Source organism: Gigantopelta aegis, chromosome 1 (assembly GCF_016097555.1).
Source record: "Gigantopelta aegis isolate Gae_Host chromosome 1, Gae_host_genome, whole genome shotgun sequence".
Classification (NCBI taxonomy): Eukaryota; Metazoa; Mollusca; class Gastropoda; order Neomphalida; family Peltospiridae; genus Gigantopelta; species Gigantopelta aegis.
In genome coordinates, this window is record NC_054699.1 from 39,854,736 (window position 1) to 39,871,789 (window position 17,054).

A 17,054-nucleotide genomic window follows, 5' to 3' on the forward strand; every position below is an offset into this window, starting at 1 on the left:
AAGAAGTTGTATTTTCCCCCATATTTAAAGGAAAATGCTAAAATATCTATTGGACCTTAATTCATTTTGTTGAATATAGTATAGGCAGATATACTGAACCATATTTGAATAATGCTGCCTCAATATATTAAATACAGTGCAATTTTTAATAGTAAAAGGTTCAAGCAGCTCAAAATATGTGTAAATATAGAAAATAGTGCACTTCAGGCATTGCTTAACATTTGCCGATGAGTATATCATTATTCATATCACATATTGCATTGTTATTTGGTTTGTTACTATTAACATCTAGTATAGGATGAATATCATTCATTTTGGCCTTATATCCGTTAAAAATTTATATGGATGACACATTTATCACTATATTTAATTTTTTTAGTATAGTCTTTTTGGAACACAAAATGTGCAATGGTACCCCCATTCAAATGGCGATATTTTTTTAATCCACCAACATTTTTGCTGCAGACAAGCATATATTAAATTCATATATAATGAGGTATCTAAAACTATTTGTCTCCAAAAATCCCGGGGGGGGGGGGGGGGGAGGGTTTTCGGTATCTGGCCCATGGACTATCACCATGACAGTATTAATTTAATATTTATAATTTTCTGTTCTAGGGAAAGGGTCATCATTCCACTTACTGGCTGGTGGGTAAAGAAGGATTTACAAAAGAACTTCCGGTTCCACCGGAACCAGTGTAAGTATAATGATCACCAAAAATGTCTCCGTTATTAATATGTTTGTTTTGTTTGTTCGTTGTTGCTGTTGTTGTTGTTGTTGTTGTTGTTTTACATAAGGCTATATATATATATATATATATATATATATATATATATATATATATATATATATATATATATATAGGCTATTCTAAAACGGCTGGAATAATACTTGAATAACAAACATAAGCGAAGGGCAAAATGTCTGAGCTGAAATACTAAATTAAAGTTCAAATCTCTTCACATCAAATTTACAATATTGTGGTGGCAACATCCTCCCCTTTCGCTCCCCCAGTTAAGACCCTGCAGTTTGTTTCTATAGACAGAGCTACACTGATCGTAGAACGATAGAAAAATCAGACCCTTAGGAACCAGAAGGGGTGGAGTGTACAGACTCCATCTCAAGATGCATATTTACGTTGTTTGTCCTATTATATATATAAATAAAGATAACTATCTGTCATGCCTCCTCACTAGAGATCCGCGCTCCCAATTTCCACTGGCGTAGCCAGGATTTTATATTGGTGGGGATTTGGCGAACACATATTTGGGGGCCCAACCCATATGTGTGTATGCATGTATGTATGATTTTATAAAATTCTATACAGTTTTTAAAAAAGGGTTGATTGGGGGATGGCCCTGTTCCCTCCCCCCACCCAACCCCTCGCTATGCCACTGCCAAATTGAGATATTGTTCCAATGGGCCTGAAAATGGAGAGTTGTTAATTTATTTCAATTTAAAACGGCAGAATGTTGCCTCTCATACCAACCCATTGCTATATGGCTTGGGTAGGCAGGCTAAGAAACTCAATTATTGTGTGCAGATGAGCGTGCTTGAACCGTAGAATAAGAAAGAAATATAAAGCGTCAACATCAACTTCAGAGACCAAAAGTTCTGCATGTAAAGTCTTTAACGTGTGAGTGTTGCGCTACCCATATACAGATTACACCGCTAATCTGCGTCCAGGGAAATCTAAGCAAGTACCCGATGAATCGTGGTTAGGCACTATCTCTCTCTCTCTCTCTCTCTCTCTCTCTCTCTCTCTCTCTCTCTCTCTCTCTCTCTCTCTCTCTCTCTCTCTCTCTCTCAGGTGATTATAGAACCACAGCTGCGATACATGGATGTAATGATGTGCTGTTGTGAAACAGTTCACTTTAGGATATCAATTATCTTCTTTTACAACACATCATCAGGGCATATCCAACTTCTGTGTATCCATACAATATAGTGTGTGTATTAATTCAAGCAAGTTTTCGTCTATCCATGCGTTTATCCTTCCATCCATCCGTCCGTCCGCCGTCCGTCCATCGATCGATCCATCGTCCGTCCTTATGTCCGTCTTTGCATCCAGCCATCCATCCGTCCGTCCATACATTCATCCATCCATCCATCCATCCATCCATCTGTCCAACCACCTGACTGCCCGTTCGCCCACACATGCTCGTATCACATCCATTCATCCAACCGCTAGCCCCCCCCCCCCCCCCTGCAAACTTTCATCCATCATAATGCATCCACCCGTCCATTAGTCTGTCTGTCGATCCACCAATCCATCCAAGCCACCCACACACCTTTCCATCCATCCATCCATCGATCCATTCATCCATCCAAGTCACATCCATCGAAATTCCACCCACCCATGATCCATCCATCCATCAAACCATTCACCAATCCATTCAACCTTTCATCCACTCATCAGTCCAATCTTCCATCCATCCGTCCACTAGTCCGTAAATATGTCGATCCATCCTTGCATTCATTCCAGTTCCAAACTCCCATTTTTAAAATTATATTTTATTATATGATTGTCCTCACAATATTATATTCTTTGTCTTTCTCTAAATCAATGTGCTCTAGTGGCGTCGTTAAATAAAACAAACTTTACTTTTGTTTTTGTCTTTCTCTTCCCCGTGCTGCTAGTGGAGACAATCATGGGTAAGTTGTTCCATTCGTGTAATACCTACGAGGTAGTCAGTAGTACTATAATTATTCTTCGCGTTTATGATACTGAAATAAACTATTGGAGTGTGGAAATACATTCATCTGCATGCCAAATCAATGACGTGAATTTGCAACCAATCTGTGGAATACAATAACTGCAATATACTCTCTCTCTCTCTCTCTCTCTCTCTCTCTCTCTCTCTCTCTCTCTCTCTCTCTCTCTCTCTCTCTCTCCCTCTCTTTCTCTTACCTTATCTCCCTCTGTCTGTCTCTCTCTCTCTCTCGTGCACACACACACATATATATAACCTTATATATATCCACCTATATATATATATATATATATATATATCTATATACATATATATATATATATATATATATATATATATATATATATATATATATATATTATATATATATAATTATACATACATACATACATACATACAGATATACACACACGAACACGCACGCACGGACATGCACACATACACACACTTGTGTCCACGCTTCATCGCATGACCTTAAGTTAAAGTTATAACACATTTTGAATCTTGTCATTCTATCAATTCCCAGACTGGCCTACCTGATGCCTAACGTAACCAAACCGTCGGCGAATCCTCCAAGCAGTCCTGTTCCTGGGCGACTGCCCGACCAGGCAAACAGCTCGTCAAACCCTCTCGGCGCAACACCACAGCCTCAACAACAGCCAAACCCGGAACTAGAGTCTTCGAAGTCACCGCCACAGCGCCAGTCAAAACCAGAACCGACGGCAGCGAAATCTACTGCAGTGTCGCTACAGCAACCAGCTGCAAAATCCGAATCCTTGTCCTCCAGGACGCCAGATTCAAAACAAAGAGCGACAAAGTCTCCAGTTCCGGACGAGCAGCATCATTATCGCCGAAACGCAGGAGGCGGAACGTCCCGACACAGTCTGGCTAACAAAAGCTTGAAAAAGAAATCACCGGAAGGCTCCGAAGTCGGGTCGGAATCCAGCAAGCACGGCGACACTGTTCAGGAGCTGGAGATGAGCAGTAAGAACGGCACGTGCAGAAACAATGAGAAGGACTCACAGGAGACCGTCATAGACCACAAAGAAGACAAGAACCAGTCACAGGAGACCGTCATAGACCGCAAAGAAGACAAGAAAGAGGCGCACGGAACTGTGGTCATTTCGAAAGACGGAAGTTTGAGTTCCACAAACGAGCCATCGAATGGTGCTGCCGGAAGTGCGAAGTCACCAAGAACTAAACCGAGGAATAATCGCGACGGCCTTGAGACGGATTTCAATGTCAATGACGATGGGGTGCACAAAAGCGTAACCCAAAAGGACGGAGAGGATAAGACGAAGGTTCATGTGAAAAATGCTCGCAATAACGACACGAGGGTGAAGTCTTCGAACGGCGTTCATTGTGATAGTGTGAATTCTGGTGATAGACTCACCGACAACAAGCATGCGTGTGATGACAGCGAGAAGGAGAGGAAGGCAAAACACGAGGAAAACGAGAAAGAAAGAAAGATGAAATCTAGTGACAGCGAGAGTAACGAGAGGACCAATGTCAGTGTTGTGTCAGCGTCTGATGTCGTCATAACCGGTGATGACGTCATCTGTGACCAGGAGACCTTTCAGAAGGATGCGTTGACCCCAGTCGAGGAGACTTGACCCCTGTTTGTAGTCTCGATCACTCGCACACTCGTCTTGAAACAAGAGTCTGGGAATTCTCTCTTCTAAAACAGAAAAACCCTATGTAATCACACAAAAAAGGCCAGGTGTGAATCCGATCAGCTAAACAAATAGACTGGTTACGGAACCCATTAAGTAGAATTATCATTCAGTCCTTGTATCTTTTTGCTCTGGATCCCATTGCCTGTCTTTACTTTGATAAAAATGTTAATTTCAGAGCACGTACGAATAAAGCTTCAAGACAAACTGGAATACTTAAAATAAAATTTCAAAAAAATAAAATAAATAAATAAATAAATAAACCAGCATAGAAACGGTTCTTAGTTTAACTTGGTATATTTTGCAAAACTCTTGAATAAGGAGCCAATTTACAAAAATATTAAACACTTGTTTGCGGTTAGCATTTAAACCTCTCGTTATTTCACATGCATTTCGCACCAGTTTCACACAACAAAATAACATCATTATGAAAGACTAAATATAATCATATTTACTTTTAAAAATTATCAATATATATTTCGAACTTTATTGTTAACAATAAGGGTTATTGTTATTTACAGTTGGTGCGCTCAGATTAACAAGTAATTGGTCGAAGGTGTTGTACATGTATTCGACGAGAATCGCATTGTTAATTCAGTCTTGAGATCGATAAGTTGGCCAACTCCGTCGTGACAGTTGGTAGTCTGCGACTAGCATTATGACGTTTTGTGAAATTGGTTCCTTAATTGTAAACGTTTTATACGCACGGGTTCAGGTATTGTAGGCCTACAGGGAATTTCTCTTGACTCTTGTTCCGGGAAGCGTGCACCGATCGAGGCTACCTTTGGTGGGTCTATTTGTGATATTTTTTAACGGATTAGCAAACATATCTAAGAAATGCTATACACTTATATGTTCTACGTATTTGTAAGATATTGTCAACCTATTTATTTGTTTCTGTTTGATAGTTTATATGTTGTATATAATATGTACATCGCATCATAGCCTACCCAAAATCTTTCATTCAGAATGGACGTAGAATTGAAATCGTTTGAAATCTGCAACATCGTAACAATATTCTAATTCCAGGCACGGCGGAGCATGGATGCTTCATGCTAGCCTTCCAATAATTCTGAATCAAAAATATTATTAGCGGTACGTCTTAAGTCAAAGATGACTTTTATTTGCAGACTGCGGAAAATTTCATTTCAGGACATCTAGTTTTCAAAATCTTACGGGGGAGCTTACGCGCGACCCCTTAAAAACTTTGCTGTGCGCACTCGATCTCAGTCATCCCCATCCCCACCCCATGTCTACTTGCTTCCACCGTGCCTGAATTCAACACATTTGTAAAATCAAATCGCACGGGCAGGGTCTCGAAACCTGTGTTGTACCGGGAGAACATTTTAAAGTGAAACTACGTTTTATAACTTTAAAACAAAGGACAGGAGTAATTGGAATTCCTTAAGAATAGTGTGCTGTCTTGAGCTGTCATCCATTCATCAGCAATAAATATTGCTTCCATTTGTCTGTAAAGACGAAACTCATAAGGGGATATGGTGTGTATGTGGGCGCGCGTGTGTATATATGTATGTATGCTATCTTTCTGTCTCCGTCTCTGTCTGTCTGTCTGTCTGTCTGTCTCTCTCTCTCTCTCTCTCTCTCTCTCTCTCTCTCTCTCTCTCTCTCTCTCTCTGTGTGTGTGTGTGTGTGTGTGTGTGTGTGTGGAAAATTCCATCAACTACGGGGAGGGGGGATCAGGTGAGACCATATATATAGTAGAGTGATATTTGGCAGCCCCGTGATCATATTTCAGGGAGCAAAGTCTGAGGATGAATGTCAAGTATCTGAGACCTTTCGAAACAACAAAGCTCCCATTTACCTTGCGAAAGTTCCAACTGACTCGACCAGAGGGCTATATCCATAATGGTCGTCGGCAGCCATACTCAACATAGGAAATGAGAATTTAATATGTGAGTTAGAATCGTGAATAATGTCTCTATTTTCATTACACAGAGGCAGTCTAATGTTCGGGTGTGATTATTTGTGTCTTGATATTGAAATTCAAGATGGGTGTTGCCCACCATATTGATAACTAAACAAAAAACAAACCCGCCAGAGCTATTAAAAATGTTTAGGTGTCTTGTTTGCACTAACAAGATGATGCACAGTCTCTTGGCCGGATTATTTCTACAATTTGAGGTCATCTTTATCTTCAAATCCAAGATGGTCATAATTTACTTTATTGAATATTGGAATATGCTGGAGTCCTTGAACTTTTTTTTAGATATAATTAACAATGAGGTGTCTTATTTCTACCAAACAGGAGATTCACAATCGGTGAGTGGGGTTAGTTTTGCAATTTGATGTCATTTTGACCTTCAGATCTAATATGGACGGTGTGACAGATTTTGAAAGCACAATATATTTGGAAATATTTTTTTTGTGAACTGGAACTGTAATGAACCTAAATTCGTTACGTCATAGCTGAGACAAAGTCTAGACTAAATCCATCTTCCAAATTGAATATATCAGATACTGATGTGGAACTGTCAACATCTGTCACGGTCTATGTAGTGGATATGTTGCAGAGTGATGGGAAAGTGTAGCGAACGGCTCGGCATTTAAACATTTTCCACTGACTAAGCTCCAACCAGTGCCAACAGAAGAAGGATGAGTAACAAGGGTATAACAGAGCTAGATGAAGGTTAGCTAACTGACGCTTGGGGCTACAGGTAGCATTAAACCAAATAACGTCCGACTGGGTCAAAGTACGAGATGCACTTTTGATAGAGAAATTAACACTACACATCCTGTGATTGGTTATAAATGTGAGTTTGTGTTTATAAATGTGAGTGTGTTGGTTGTATAAAAATATATAGTTTCATCTGGGCTAAAAATGTGTGCTGTGTCAAATAGCCTTATGCTTGGAACATGCATGGGGTACATGTTAAAAAAAGTACTCAAATTTTGTGCGAAACTAGGGGTGTTGTAAAAACATCTGGTTATACCGAAAAGAGCCATGAAAGGTACCATTTTCTGCAGTTAATACTTTGAGGTAGGGGTTGTAGTACTGATATTTATGGATATTTGCTTGATATATTGCATATAGTGTTAACATGGTCGCCTAGGGGATTTTGATTTTATGAGGTATAGTCATACCTACTGGTGTTTTATATATATATATATATATATATAATGTCCACCCTTAAATTTTGGTCCCTGAGAAATGATCGTAGGGCAGGAAAATTAACATGTGTCTAACTCTCTAGCGTTTGTTGCTTAAACAGCTCTAAGCACGCAAGTGTCATAGGCGTAATGACAACACTGTCATTTTGTTTTTAGCCATTGTATATGAACAAATATTACATATTTAATTGCCGAACAAGGGCGGATCCAGGGAAGGAATTCAAGAGATCCTTCTTAACCATTTTCATTTTATGACTTTCACCCTGTGATGCCCTTTTCATGAGTTAGTCCGTGTACCCTTTTGTCATTGGTCACCTTCTACACCTCCCTCCCCCAACACCACCACCCCTAAAATATGCCCTGGGTGCGTGTCAAACATCTACACCCGTCTATGAAACATCGGCACACATACACATGTGGACGGGGCGTAGCTATGATAAGCTATTTCTCGTTCCAGCCAGTGCACCACAACTGGTATGTCAAAGGTCGTGGTATGTACTACCCAGTCTGTGGGATGGTGCATATAAAAGATCCCTTGCTGCTAATCGGAAAGAGTAGCCCATGAAGTAGCGACAGCCGGTTTCCTCTCTCAATATCTGTGTGGTCCGTAACAATATGTCTGACACCATATAACCGTAAATAAAATGTGTTGAGTGCGTCGTTAAATAAAACACTTCTTTCTTTTGTCTTTCGCTTGATGCGCGGTCGGTTTGGGATCGATCCCCGTCAATGGGCCCATTGGGCTATTTTTCGATCAAACTAGTGCACCACGACTGGTATATCAAAGGCCGTGTTATGTGCTATTCTATCTGTGGGATGGTGCATATAAAATATCGCATGCTATTAATGGAGAAAAGTAGCCGGTTTCCTCTCTAAGACTATATGTCAAAATTACCACGTTTGACCTCCAATAGCCGATGATTAATAAATCAATGTACTCTGGTGGTGTCGTTAAACAAAAAAAAACAAATACAAAAAACTTTACTCATACGTCTATGAATAATTAGCACACACGCATACATATTCTTGCCAATTTTTTTAAAAAGAAGACAAAAGAAAAACAACCAGACTTTTTTTTAACGACACCCTTGCATGTCAAACAAAGGTAAAGAAAGAACGGAAGACAGTGCGATTGAAAAAAAGGTTTTACGTGGGAACTTTCTACAGTGTTCAAACATGACCAAGTACCTTTAATTGTGGTTGAAAAAGCAAATTAATATTTAAGCCTATTTTGCACTGAACTGATTTCCACTCTACTCAATTTTAAGGTTGAGGAAGAAGGAAAAGATGTTTTATTTTATGACGCACTCAACACATTTTGTTTTTCAATTTCGGTTATATGACGTCGGACATATGGTAATGCTAGGTTCAGACTGTCAGCTGTCAGCAGAAACTTGGCCAACTCGACGGTTGCATTGTAATTTCCCCCAACTTCCCGACTTAGACCGCTGCGATCAGATTAACAACTAATGGGTTATACGACGAGAATCGAGTTGTAAGAGCGCTCAGACTAGCAACTGGACAGTCGTAGAAGTCGTGAGAGAAGAAAGTTGGCCAACTTCCTGCTGGCAGTTGGTAGTCTGAGATTGCATTAAGGACCACACACAAACAATGAGAGACGTAACTCTTTTCGATTAGCAACAAGGGGTCTTGTATATGCAACATCCTACGAACAGGATAGTACATACCATTACCTTTGTTACACCAGTTATGGAGTACAGGCTGTTTTGGAGTTAGGTCGTAATAAAATAAATGTTAGATTCTTATCCAAATCGGTTTAGACAAAACATGGCGTGGGGTGTCATTTTGTTTGTTTTCAGGACATTGGAAATACCGCACATCTAGCAACTTATATGAATTTAAGGAAAAACATATTTAAAAAAAAAACGAGTGTGGGGTTTTATCCTTGGGGTGGGAGGGAATAAAAATCTAGGATATATTTTATTATGGTCTTGGTGTTGAGATTGTTATGCACAATATTAAAGAGACATTCCTGAGTTTGATGCAATTTTAAAAGATGTTATTGACTAAAAAATACTTTTTAACGATTGTAATTATATATCACATATACTTGTCTGCATAAAATATCAGTTGCTGTATATTAAACGTGTTTCTGGTCGTTCTAATATTTGTACTAGGTTAAATTTCATTTTAGTTCCTAAAATACTGTTTATTTCGTACGTACGAAATTATTTAAAGACAAAATCAAGTTTGGGCTTCTTACAAATATTAAGACGAACAGAAACACATAGAATATACAGACACTGCTATTCTAAACAAGGAAATATACATAATATGTAAGTTTAATCATAGAAATATTTTATTTTTCGAAAACATCTTACTATGCAGCAAACTCAGGAATGTCCCTTTAATGGGAATGTGACATTCTGGGGGAAGTGTTAGTTTCAAATACCTCACCGATTCTAGGTCTGCATTTATTTTCGTTCTGACGAGGTATACTGGTTTTTAATGTACTGTTTGATTATATTATACTATTTGTATTCATATACCTGTTTTGATGCATTGTTTTCATAGACTGTTGTTGGATGTGTCAAACAGACAGTTATAACATGTGCCTGTTAATATGTTTCCATTAGAATATAATTGTTTAACCATAACAAAACGACAAAACTGTTATTTTATTCAAAACCGTGTCCACCGTACGATAGTTTTCGTTCTGAGTTGATTTTCGTTCTTATATCCATCTAACTCCTAGACATACACCAAAGCTACATAAGCTAGGTAGCTAGCTCGCTCGCTCTCTCTCTCTCTCTCTCTCTCTCTCTCTCTCTCTCTCTCTCTCTCTCTCTCTCTCTCTCTCTCTCTCTCTCTCTCTCTCTCTCTCTCTCTCTCAGTCTAGGAACAGAATTAATGGCTAGATGGCAGTGGTTAGTGATAGAGATTTCGATCTTGTGCAGTGAGAGAGAAGTCAGTTAACTGATCTTAATTTCTTAGCCGGCCTCGGTGATGTCGTGGTTACGCCATCGAACTTAAGGTTGGTAGCTACAGGGTTCGCACCCTGCTCCCCATCCAGAGCGAGTTTTAACGACTTAATGGGTAGGTGTAAGACCAATACACCCTCTTCTGTCTCACTAACCACTAACAACTAACCCTTTGTCCTGGACACACAGCCCAGATAGCTGAGGTGGGTGTGTCCAGAACAGCGTGCTTGAACCTTAATTGGATATAAGCATGAAAATAATTTGAAATGAAATTTTCAAAACATTACGCTGAGCACTCTGGGTGGCAGCCGGTACCGAGATGCGAACTCAATACATACCATCCTAAAGGACGATGGATTAGCTACCATGCCGCTGAGGCCGGTGATAGTTCTATGGATGTTGTTCAATATGAAGTACCAGGGACATCCACATGTGATGATTGCAGGTGTTCATAAAGTTCCGGTTATTATTGGGGGATTGTACATGTTGCAAGTAGGACAGCACTTCGTAAACCGCTCGTTTGGTGCGCGGTCCGTGTGGGATCGATCCCCGTCGGTGGTGGGGCCATTGGGCTATTTCTCGTCCCAACCAGTGCACCACAACTGGTATACCAAAGGCCATGGTATGTGCTATCCTGTCTGTTAGATGGACCATGTAAACGACCCCTTGCAACTTATGGAGAGAAAAAAAAACATGCAACGGGTTTCCTCTCTAAGACAATATGTCAAAATTACTAAATGTTTGACATTTGTTTAACGACACCACTAGAGCACATTGATTTAATAATAAAACAATAATTTTGTCGTTTTGTATCACCAGTGATTCAAATACTACGATTATATAATGTATATCGGGTTCCAAAATAATATGTATCATATGTAGGAGTATATATCGGGTCGTTCGTAAAAAAAAACGTCTCATGGAATTTGAATGGCGAAGAAAGAATGCAACTAAGTACATTGAACTGTGGCATGGAATCATTTAATGTGTTTTCTACTGATGATATAATTGCCACTCTATCATCCTTTACTTTTAAAATGATGCGTAATGCAAAAGATAATGTCAAAACAAATGCTATTATTAAGTAAATATAAAATATGATGGTAACTGGGAGAGTTTTTCCCTTACCATTTGAAGATTTTCTACCGTGAACTAAACCAAACTGCCACCTGTCGACTTTACTAAATAGCTCATAATTTCTGCAGTTGGGGAACTAACACACTCTCTCTCTCTCTCTCTCTCTCTCTCTCTCTCTCTCTCTCTCTCTCTATATATATATATATATATATATATATATATATATATATATATATATATATATATATATATATATATATATATATTCACACGGAATTAATGTAAGAGAAAAATCAAATTCCACTGACGGGATTTATACCACAGACCTTCAGTATGCGAATCCAGCGCTCTACCAACTGGGCTAATTGGGAAATTTCCGCTATCTACTACTATCGCAAAACGCGATATAAACTATTTTCTTTCCATTTTTTAGATAAAGCCATTATTGTATGTCAGTATGGGCTAATCGTAGGCCCGCTGATTTGCTGCAAACGTGATGGATCCTTATGAAATTGTATTGGGTAAATCCTGGGGTTTTTTTGTTTGTTTTTTTATCAAAACGTGATTTACGCTAATTAAAAAAAATCACTTTTACTAAAAATGAAAAATGGATATATCGCGTTTTGCGCCTAAACTCTTCATATATATACAATATTATTATTTTTTTTTTTTATTATTATTATGTTTTTTGGGGTTTTTTTTAGCAAAATGTCAGTGTCCTGTGTTGCAAAACCTTACCATTTTTGAACATCCAAAAATGGACGGTTTGTTTATGAATCACCTGATATAATATTAACTGTATGACTCCTCTGTGATATTGTCAGCATATTATAGATAATCTGTTGTTATAAATAAGAAATGCAGTACAAATTTCTTACACAGTTTTTATATAATATTTTGCACAATAAACTTCCATAATGTTGAATCAGTGACGTTCTTGTTATAACTGTTTTAACACAGTGTTGGTTTACCTTGTGTTGTTTTACCTAAATAACAGAAGTCATACGTTGGCTTGCTGGTTCTTAATTTCCTTTCCAGTATAAAACATTGTTAACAACGTGGCAATACAGATACTATAGGTCTCAGCTCTTGGGTGAATGACACACAGGTCTCCCGACAGAGTTGACATTGTGACTGAGAACCCTGAGGATACGAACAGAAGAGATATCCTCCTAGGTCTGTCTTTCGAGAAGATGGAATATTTATGAGATAAATGTATTTGTTGACACGTAATCGCCATGGGTTATAGTCCCTAGCTGTTAGGGCTGGGGGCAACAATTAAAATCCATACTGTCCGTGATTGCTGTAATTTAGTTTCACACTAATTGGTCTGATTGCTAGCCCATAATTAACTAAAGTCTGAACTGAACTTTATTTACACTCTGGCCGTAATTTAACGGCGTATGAGGTACATTGTAAAAATATAATTAAATACATTAATGACAAAATGGCACGTTCGTCATAATAATGTATATCAGATATTCAAATGTATATATTATATTGTTTTTAAAAGACAAGAAACCCCACAAAAACAAGTGTATATTTATGGGTTCATACTTGCATTTGAAGGCATACATTGCATATACAAATAAAACGATATTGTAAAAACATAGATTTCAGCCATGGGACTTAAGAATATGCATAATTTGTTTACAGAAAACTGCTAGCTTTCTGAGAACACCAGGGGATTTTTTACTCTCAAATAGCATTCTAAATTTGTAAACATTTGGTCTAGACTGGCAACACTTTGACAGAAGTCTTTTTCGTTCATCTTTAGAAAAGGACAACACATTATATAATGAAATTCATCACCAATTTTGTTATTTTTACACAGAAAGCATGTTCTATTTGTTAATTTTTTTCCCATCTGTCTTTTTCAATGGGATGATAATGATTCGAAAGTCGAAAATGTGATAATGGTAACCAGTATTTTTTCTTTAAATTGGTTAAATATGTCTCGAACACAATAACTGATTTAAACAGTCTCTAACAAGATGCTTTAGATAAGTTAACAATTGCATTGTTCCATGTTTGTAAGAACTGATCCTGTAATCTTAAAACAATTCTAGTAGCTGGTTACACTGTGCAGTGCATACATTACTATATCCAACGTCATCCAAAACAGATTTGATAAACTTTAACCATTTATGATCATATATTCCATTTTTATAATCATTCAGCAATAATTCATATATTAAGAATGATAACTTTGTGTGTTTTCATGTTATTAGTTTAAACCCCAAAAAAGTTATCATTCTTAATTTGACATCAAGGGAGACTGCGTAACGCCCCTGTTCTCAATATAACATATTAAGAGGCGTTGACTTCTGAACTGACAACAGAAACTTCATGAATCTATTTTGTAACGTTTCTAAATAAGACAAGTTTTCAAAACTCCAAATCTCGCAACAATATAATAAAGTTGGTTGTACCATACAATCAAACAATTTCAAAAGGACTTGTATAGAAAGGTCATACCGCCTTAAGATAAAATGCTTTAAGATAAAATACATAGCTTTTTCGGCTTGTGAAAACAAAGTTTTTCTAGTATTAGTAAACTTGTTAGACTTATAAAAAGTTATCCCAAGGTACCTGTAGAACTCTACATCCTCTAAAATTATGTTTCCTAAATCAAATATTTTCCAATAGCCCTTCTTATTACCTCCACAAACTAATAAATGTTGCATATGATCATAATTGTCTGCGAGGAGAACCATGTCATCAGCATATAATAAACCCATGTGCTTTGAAAGTGTCTTCAATATCATTAAGAAATAATGAAAACAGAAGAGGTGATAGGTTTTCACCTTGTCTCACGCCTATACAACATGGCAAATAATCTGTGTAAATACCTTGAACAGTCACACATGATTTAATATGATGATACATACTGTGAATAGCATTAAAACATTTACCTGTTTTACCATTTTTCACTACTTTATCCCGTAGTCCAACTCTCCACACACAATCAAAAGCTTTTTTTTAAATAGATAAAAGTACAGTATATATATATTTTTTTTTTTCTAGTTTGTAGTAGTTCAATAAGGCCATACAATATAAGCATGTGGTCATCTGTGGCATAGTCTTTTCTAAACCCGGCTTGAGCTTCAGATAATAGCTCATTTGTTTCTAGAAATAACGTAATACGTTTATTTATAACAGCAGTAAATAACTTTCCAAGGCAACTAAGTAGGGTTATAGGTCTGTAATTTTCTGGGTTATCTCTCACCATTTTTATAGATAGGTCTACTAATACCAACTAACCTGGACTCTTATCAAAAACGATATTAAAAAGATTAACATATGTATAGATATAGATATAGATATAGATATAGATATATATATATATATATATATATATATAGATATATATATAGATATATATATAAATGAATATATTAAAGAAACAATAATATATATATATATTATTGTTTCTTTAATATATTCATTTATTATTTACTAAGTTATTGCATAAATGGAAGGTGACAATAACAATTAATTAAATCGTACATGCACAGTTAAATATATAATTTGCATTTTAATCTAGTTGTAAATGTTGCAGTATGAGTTTCATAGAAAAAATATAGTTTGTTTTGTTTAACGACACCACTAGAGCACATTGATTTATCAATCATCAGCTATTGGATGTCAAACATTTGGTAATTTTGACACATTGTCTTAGAGAGGAAAACCTGCTACGTGTTCCTATTAGTAGCAAGGGATCTTTTATATCATATATTATGCGCCATCCCACAGACAGGATAGCACATACCACAGCCTTTGATATACCAGTCGTGGTGCATTGTCTAGAATGAGAAATAGCCCAATGAGCCCACCTACAGGGATCGATCCCAGACCGACCGCGCATCAAGCGAGCGCTTTATCACTGGGCGAGCGCTTTAACATAGACAGGATAGTATATACGCAGCCATTTTGATTTATATACTAGTCGTAGAGCAGTGCTTGTAACTGAACATAACGTAATTTACGTTCACTGAGCACGTTTGATCATACGACCAGACATTGTACAACAGTCGTACAAATCGAGCGGACCACGATTGGTATATCAAAGGCCGTGGTATGTGCTGTCCTTCCTGTGGAATGGTGCTATAAAATATCACTTGCTACTTATGGAATGTAGCGTTTTTTCCTCTCTAAGACTATATGTCAAAATTACCAAATGTCTGACATCCAATAACCGATGATTAATAAATCAATGTGCTCTAGTGGTGTCGTTAAACAAAAGAAATATTTTTACAAATCAAGCGGAGCAATATTAACCTCAGCTTGATTATTAAAGTCAGATTTAATAATAAATCAATGTGCTCTAGAGGTGTCGTTAAACAAAAGAAATATTTTTACAAACCGAGCGCAGCAATATTAGCCTCAGCTTGATTATTAAAGTCAGATTCAATGTTAAGAAATGTATTTTCCTCTCAATTGTACTAACACATGCTATTTTCTTTGACTGCACCAAAATGGCAATAACTTGTGGCCAGCAGGGGAGAATCGAACGTGATTTCTAGTTCTATATGAGACACGCCTGAAGGTGTAATTATATGGGTTTTTTCTACCACAAAAAGGCAATCTCCACTCGGTATTAATCCTTACCTCTACGTAAGAGCGTCTCGAAGACTTACTCCTTTATTGATGTAAAGAGTAAAACAAAGAATATGAAGAAAAATAAAACTGAATGAGAGAAAACAGAACACAATAAAGGAAGGATAAAAGAATAAAGAAAACTTTAAAGAAAAAAGAAAGAAGAAAAATATTTTCAAAAAGAAAAGAGGACAAAAAAAGTAGCCCGGTGGTAAAAGCTCTCGCTTGATGCGTGGTCGGTCTGGGATCGATCCCCGTCGGTGGGCCCGTTGGGCTATTTCTTGTTCCAGCTAGTGCACCACGGCTGGTATACAAAAGTCTGTGGTGTGTGCTATCGTGTCTGTGGGATAGTGCATATAGAAATCCCTTGCTACTAATGGTTTAACTTTGGAAGACCCATACATACATCCTGACAGGGCCGTAGTTAGGATTCTTGTTTTATGTGTGTAGGGGGTGGGGGGGGAGGCAGACGAATTTTGTGAACGAACCATCATGGAAGATGCAAAACACTAGGTAGGTCCGGGCAATGCACCCCCCCCCCCCCCCCCCGGAAATTTTGAAATACTGCATTTGAATTTCAGGGAGGTTACATTCTTAAAAACCCTAACCCTGCCCCCCCCCCCCCCCCCCACCCCCACCCCCCACTCCACCCGCTAGCTACGGCCCTGTCTGATTCTCTTTGTACTGCACCCCACTTATTTTAGGCTGTGTACACCCTGGGTTCGCTTTATTTGCAGTCCGACTGGAACACTCTTCATCCAGTAATTAGTTTCCGGCTCATGTTTACATTGCTACCTGTTGCGTATGACTGCTTCAATGACCCCCACTGGGATCGGCGGCGCGATCGTGGTCGATCCAATCAATCTCCATCAATATCTCCTGAACTAATAGCGATACCGGTCAGAGAAATCGGTCACAG

General features: G+C 37.9%; 1 protein-coding gene across 1 annotated transcript in view; it reads left to right on the forward strand.

Moving 5' to 3' along the window:
- The window catches only part of LOC121368083 (retinal guanylyl cyclase 2-like), a 75,720-nt gene extending 71,183 nt beyond the window's left edge, over window positions 1-4,537 (forward strand). Inside the window, 3 exon segments of the mRNA XM_041492627.1 lie at window positions 619-698; window positions 2,642-2,656; window positions 3,242-4,537. Coding sequence (XP_041348561.1) covers window positions 619-698; window positions 2,642-2,656; window positions 3,242-4,328 — 1,182 coding nt within the window. The 3' untranslated portion in view covers window positions 4,329-4,537.
- Window positions 4,538-17,054: the final 12,517 nt, after the last annotated feature.